The 7,179-nt window shown below is 39.8% G+C and overlaps 1 protein-coding gene across 1 annotated transcript; it reads right to left on the bottom strand.

Annotated features, from left to right (window-relative positions):
- Window positions 1-432: 432 nt before the first annotated feature.
- LOC308678970 (somatotropin-like) lies at window positions 433-6,777 on the bottom strand (the record flags this gene model as incomplete). Its single annotated transcript, XM_081346201.1, has 5 exons — window positions 433-633; window positions 1,977-2,138; window positions 4,682-4,798; window positions 5,290-5,456; window positions 6,768-6,777. The coding sequence occupies 5 exons, from the start codon at window positions 6,775-6,777 to the stop codon at window positions 433-435; spliced, it is 657 nt and encodes a 218-aa protein (XP_081202327.1).
- Between the last annotated feature and the right edge of the window lie 402 nt (window positions 6,778-7,179).

Raw genomic sequence — 7,179 nt, 5'->3', positions numbered from 1 at the left:
TTCGTGTAGCCTTTTATTTGGATTTGTTTGTCTTAATTTTCTAGGAATTAAAGTGAAGGAAAATTACATTTATAAACAGGTTTCCAGATACCTTGTTTTGAGCAGAATAGCTGTCTGACAGCAATATAGTGATTTTGTGTACAATGAGGTCAATGCCTTTAGGGTTGTGTTCTTTATCTTTTAAGAGACAGATCTAATTGAGCCAGTCAGCTTATACCAATCATTCTTCAGCGGCAAAATTGCCTTTATTTTTGCAGAGATATCAGGGAGCATTGAGGGACTTCACAAACAGCAGGGCCTTGAAATGCAGTCAGTTGCTTTCGACTTGACTCAGGCATGTAGGTAGTTGGCGCAGCAACAGCCCATTCACTTTTCCAGGTTCTAGGAAACTGTGCAGGAAAAGTGGAATGGAGTGGCGGGTCTTTTTTGCCTTTAGGGGACGCAGCTGATTTCTCTGAAACGACGGCATTTCATCACTCGCAGGAAAGTCTCCACTTTGTGCAGGTCTTTCCTGAAGCAGGACAAGAGATCGTAGTTTTTCAGCAAAGCAGCTTCACTCCGGAGATTGATTTCAAACTTTTCATAGGTGGGTCTAAGCAGCTGAAGGCCCTGGGAAGTACCATCCTCCACCTCCTGGAAGTAGATGTTGTAAGTGTACAAAAGCATTAAGCATCTCATTCTGCTTCAAAAAAAAATCACTATCTGAATATAGTCTGAACAACATATTGTTTAGCAACTTTTGAGTTCTAGAGTAGGAGGCCAAGGGCTGTGCTGGTTTCAAATTAATGGGAGAGTTAAATATGTCTGGAAGACACTGAGTTGAATAACTATAACCGTGGTGGCGAACCTATGGCATGCGTGAGCCCTCTCTGTGGGCACGCGCACTGTTGCCCCAGTCCTAGGCCTTCAGCTGGGTTTTATAAAACCTTTTTACTTTAGGCTTCTGCCACCATGTGCAAAATAAAAAAAAGATCAGTCAATCAATCAATTTCAACTTCTCATGGGGGAAAAAAAGATCTCGCAAAGTTGAATTGACTGATTGAACTTTTTAGTCCCACCCAGTCTGCCTTTATGACTGCAGCCATGCCCACCCAATGGGCCACACCCACCAGCACCCTACGATACATAAGTGGATTTTGGGTTCCAGTTTGGGCACTCGCCTCTAAAAGGTTCGCCATCACTGAACTATAACAATACCTATGAAGGTCTAATCTCATTCTGCAGATTCCATGATCACTGAGCACATTTTGGAGTTTATTCATTTTGGGGTTTATTTTTCTTTTGCTCTTAAAGAATACCATAAATCCATATACTATCAGTTACAATCTCAAAATCAGGTAATTTTCTTCATCCTTTATCAATAGCCCCATTTGTGTCACAGTTTTATACAGGTAGTCTTCAACTTATAATTGTAATTGAGTCCAGAATTATGATTGTAAGTCATGCTTGTTATTAGGTGGGTTAAGCAAACACAAAAAGCAAGACCATTTCCTAAGCAATCCCCCTCTCCCTCCAAAAAAGCAGTGTTGTTTTTTTCCCCTTGCTGGAACCTGGAAGTAAATGCTAATTTCCCACAAGAAACATCATAAATTGCAGAGTGCTGGAAGGCTGTAAATGGGGACCATTTGCCAAGAGCCCAAAATACAGTTATGTGACCAAGGAGGGAGCAGCCATTGGAATTTTGAATCTGGGTCACGAGAATCCTTTTGGCAATACATTGTACCCTCAAATGGTCACTAAGTGACTGGCCATAAGTCAAGGACTACTTATATTTTTCTATATTTCTATATTTTTCTAGTGTTGATAAATCATAATAGCAAGGCTTTCTCAATGGAAGGTAATATTCTTGAGGGCTGGGATTGTTCTGATTTTATGCATAGAGAGGTCTGTCTTCTCTAATTTCATAACATTAACCAGGTGGGACAGCATAATCTGTGACAGTACTTAAAAAGTGCTCCTTAGGAGGTATTGCTTACCCTCATAAGAACTTGGATGCCTTGTTCCAAGTCCTGGAGTTTTTCGTAGACTCTGTCTGAGGTCCCAAATACAAGACTGTTTGTAAACATCCTGCTTAGAAACCGTATAGGATTTAGCCAGGACTGAATGAGAATCAGTGAAACCCGCAGCAGTTCTGTATCCTAGAAAAATGGATACACTTTAGAAAAGCAGTTTAAAAATGTATGTTTTCTATCCTGACCTCTTAGAGCTCAAAGGAAGAGAGCAAAGACAGTAATCTGTTGCCTGTCTTAAGACAAATGGCAATAGAAGTTCAACAGGCAAGAAAAATTCCAGCCAGGGCAAACCACCTATTTTCTGATCAGTTCGTTGAACCTGCTTTAAACTTAGTTTCTTGCTAAACAGCAGTGATACATTTTCCATTATTGGAGAGAACATGTATGGACAGTAATAGATAAAAATGCTTCCTGAGTGGGTTTTAGATATTTATAGATAGAATATGTCTCCTTGCTTGACCTGATTTCTTTTTGGCTTAATGTGGAAGTTTCTCTATATAGGAAATAATTGCTTATAAGCCACACTGGATGGGTTTTTATACATTTAATTAAGCCAAAAAAACAGCATTCTTGCCTACCTTAGGTATGATATTGATTAAATGAAAGAAGCAATAAGGAGAAAATTTGCAGAGATACCATTGGCAGAGTAGCATATTCTGTGATGGATTGGCATAATATGACTGAGTTCATTAAACAAAACCATAATCTATGTTTGCCTTTAACCATGTGCTATATGAATCCAGACTTGTGACTTGTAAAGCATGATTTTGGCTTAGTAAAGTAGGTGACTTTAGCTTTTGGTCTTTCTCAGTGTTGAGTTCAAATGCTATCCAGAAGATCCCTGCATTGATAGAAAAGTACAGTTTGTTTGCAAAAAATGTGTTGCCTCTATTGCTGATCCTCATTCTGACTCACTATTTAATAGTGTTACTCTGATTATGAATATAGCTCATGAAAACAAAATGATAGCCATTTAGTCTTGTGGCTTTGGTGCCTTCCTTCTTCACATCACTAGCTGATGGGAAAAATACCCATTATTTGAGAGCAGATTCACTCTATTGCCTCACAAGGTCGTCCTATGTGTGCAACGTCGCAAGGAATGTAGAGAAGGTGTGGGGCTGTGATGTCACCCTCTTACCCTCTTCTCTGAAGCACTGATGTACTCATAGCACTCCAGTTAGAAGAGGAAGGATATAATTTCACAACTGTTGTATCACTAGGGTCCTTTTTGTGCTGACTTTCCAAACTGAATAAAGAAGATTGGAGTCATGAAGGGAACTAAATGCGAAACAAAACTTTTGTTTAGCATTCTTCTCCCTTACCACATTCTTTTTATATTAGAAACTTCCAGATACTTCAGTGCTGGAAGTATGGAAAGAGTTGGTCCCATGACTGCATTGTAATGCTACATACAATACTGCTGGGTAAGCAGTTTGGCACCATCATGCAATTGTGATAGACCACTGCCAAGTGCTGCTGAATCAAATTCTTTAAGCAGGGACAAAAGCAGAATATCAGCAGAGGAGTTGGAGCGGACTAAAGAGAGGGGCATGCCTGCATCATCCTGGACCAGTCCCTAAGCATCTTTCTACTCCCAACCACTGTTGGTCCCCTGACTTTACCTCTGATGAATGGGTGATGAAGCATAACAGATTTTAAAAATTTTATGGCTATTGAGATATGGAAAACTGACCTGTACAGCTTGGGAAGTATGCCTAGATAAAAGACAGCTTAAGTATATCTTACTCATGGGTTGTGGTCAAGATAAAAGTAACATCATAAGGAAACATCAGAGGAAATGCAAGAGAGGCACAGCCTATGTCCAGATCCTTGCCTGAATCTTGGCCAAAGATATTTGAAATGTGCAAATGTGATAAAGTGTAGAGTTTCTAATGCTCTGTCTTCTAAGAAATCAGATTCTGCAACATAGAAATGAGGAATTGGCAGCCCTACAGACAGTTGACTATATTATCTAGTCCCTTTCATTTTTACCTGGGTATCTGATTAGCTCTCTGGCTCTCCTCCAATATTTAGAATACGCTTACTGCTCTTTGTTTTGATTTATTTTTCAAATGAGTATAAAGATTTATTACAAGTTTCAGCTCTCTACAAGAATCTGAACTACTAACCGCTCCACAGAAAGGGCAGTAGATAATAACAATAACACTAATAATAGAGTTGGAAGGGACCCTGGAGGTCCTCTAGTCCAACCCCCTACTCTGACAGGAAACCCAACACCACCCCAGACAAACGGCTATCCAATCTCCCCTCAAAAACCTCCATTGCTGGAGCATCTACAACCTCAGGAGGCAGGCCGTTCCACTGATCAATTATTCTAACTGTTAGGAATAGTTGGGATGTCTCTGTGGTCAATAAATACTGATTTGTGTAGGAGATGACCAGTCTGAACTGAGGGAAGGAGGGGTCAAATGTGTCATCAGTCATGAGTTCCTTCATGCCCACAAGATCTAAGTCCAGCCCACTTTGAATTCCTTCTATCCTTATCTACTGTCCATTTCTATTAAGTTATCCACCTACTGCTCTTCGTTGAACATTTCTTGAGAACTTTGTGAAAGTGGGAAGTTTTCACATAGGCAACACAAGACTATATATCTGGGGCACCAAAATAATTCTTCAATGGAAAAAAAACATGACAGGAGTCTGCTTACTGTTTTTTGTTGAGTTTCCTCTTTCCTCGTGGGAGAAGGAATAGCTTCAGAGTAACAATATACAGTCTGAGAATTCTTGTTGGAGTATCGCTGCTCTTCTGGGATATAGGAACGCTCCTATATAAGACCCATAAAATGCCACAATTTACAAAGAAGTAGGAAAGATGAGAGTGTGCAGAGCTTTGAATAACATTATCTGAAAATTCACTAACTGAGAAAAACATTAAAATCAGAAGCAATGAAGTTCTAATACTACTTGGGAGAGTAAGCAGATAGTAAATGTTTCAAAAGACAGCCTTATCTAAAAACTGTTCTGGTTTGTGGCAACTCTTAGTTGATATGGTAATGGAAGATTTGAGAAGATATAAAAAATGTGAGGGGGAAAAAAGCACTTTTCCGTATCATTTTAACAATTAAAGTGCTACTTGTCATGCTTTGGATACCTCTTTTTTTTAGCTTTAATATATCCTGCGAGCCTAGGGAATTCCCCATGTTACTTTTAGATGAACCTGTTCTGTTTCCAAACTGCTAAACACTAGCTTGCTTTTACCAGGAATGATGATGCGACCTAAATGTTTAGCTGACCTAAACCGTGGACCGCTACTCACAAATTCCTTGTAGGTATTTGTTGCAAGCTGATGGAGATGCTGTGCTCTTAGCACAGCGTTGGTAAAAAGACTGGAGAGTGGTATTGTGGGGAAGGCTCCTCCGTCTGCCCATTGCAGAGCCAAGATAAACAAGCCAATGGTAAGCAAAGAGGAAGGTCTACTGGTTCCTGCAGAGGAAGGTGAAGGAGGTTGGCTTCTTAAATAAAATATTGGTAAGTTCTCTGCTGTAAAGCATAATCAAGCACTAACCCCAAATTCTTTTCATGACTGGAAACTTATACATGTGCAAAAGAGGCACATGCACAAAGATTCCACCTTGCTGATGCTTCAGTTGAGCAGAGCACCAGTTGAGTTTCTGGGTGGCAGAAGCAAATAGGAACCCATGTAAAACAGAAACACTGCTATACACAACCGCACAGTATACATGATTTGTAAATCCACCCCCTCTTTCTCTTCAAACTGACCATCCTAATGCTTCTAGATGAGTTGCTTTACAAGTTGCCATTGCAGCAGTGTCAAACACTTTTCACACATGCAATTCCTGTTTTCTCCATTTGTTAGGTGAACATTTTTTCAGATACCTGGATGTGACTAGTAAACCACAATTAGTGGCTGTAGAGATTCTCAGCCATCCAGGTCATAGTTATCCCAAAGATGCTTTTTCATGAGGCAACTGGACTTTCTTGTTTTTCTTTGAAGACATTTTGCTTCTCATCCAAGAAACTTCTTCAGTTCTGACTGGATGGTGGGGAATGGAAAGATTTATACACCTGCAGACAGCTGTTCTTTTTCATTCTTTTAGCAAGTCATTAAAGCTACCTGGAGGCTTATCTGTGTCTTCAGGGTCACCTGAGTTGTGCAAGACTTCTTGGAATTGTTGAAAGGACTGTGTTGTAGACTGGAGATAGGTGATGTCGGATCCCTCCCCCTTTGTCGAGAGAGGGCTGTTCACAGATAAGCCTCCAGGTAGCTTTAACGACTCACTAAAAGAATGCAAATGAACAGCTGTCTTCAGAAGTGTAAATCTTTCCATTCCCCACCATCCAGTCAAAGCTGGAGAAGCTTCTTGGATGAGATGTGAAACATCTTCAAAGAAAAATAAGAAAGTCTAGTTGTCTCGTTAAAAAGCATCTTTGGGCACAATTAGTGGCATTCTCTGATTGTTTTTTATTTCTCCTTTGGGAGAATTGGGTCTAACTGTTGCTTCAGTCTCTATGAAACTCACCAGCATAAAATCTTAAAATGTCAATAAATGAAATAAAAATAAATACCCCTTCTAGCTCCCAAATTTAATAACAACCAGGATTGCTGCCTATATTTTGCTTGATAGATATATATCACATGGAAAATTAGTAAACAAGCATTTTTTTCCAATGTAAAAGCTGCACCCACTGAATGGATGCCTTATAGCTATTAAAGATTCCAGCTCACCATCCATTAAGAAGTAGTAACTTCCCTATTGATGCTCAGAAGCTTACCTGAAGCCATGTCCTATTAGGAAATCACAGAGGTGTTTCACACTTTTCTTGCTGATGCTGTTGATGCTCTGTTCTCAGCCGTTTTTATACACGAATATAATACATATATACACAATCATATGTTTATTGATCTCTGGAAGCTCATCAACATGCACTGAGGCATATACGAAGGGGTGAACCATGTGAATGGATGAAGGAGGCATGCTGAAACCTGGATTGTATCACTTGGAGGGGCTGATGGGGAAATGGTCTCAGCTGTGGCCCCCTGGGTTTTTGGTGGCAGCACCACCACAGGATTGTAATCATGGAATGGCATATTAATAATAAATTACAATTATCACAATATATAATATTCCATAGTTGAGCAATAAAATAATCTGGCAACCTAAATCATCCCCTTAAAAGGTGCCAA

The sequence above is a fragment of the Vipera berus genome, assembly GCF_964194415.1.
Source record: "Vipera berus genome assembly, chromosome: Z".
NCBI lineage: Eukaryota > Metazoa > Chordata > Lepidosauria > Squamata > Viperidae > Vipera > Vipera berus.
The sequence above is the reverse complement of the archived record's forward strand: the minus strand, read 5'-3'. Positions and strand labels throughout refer to the sequence as shown.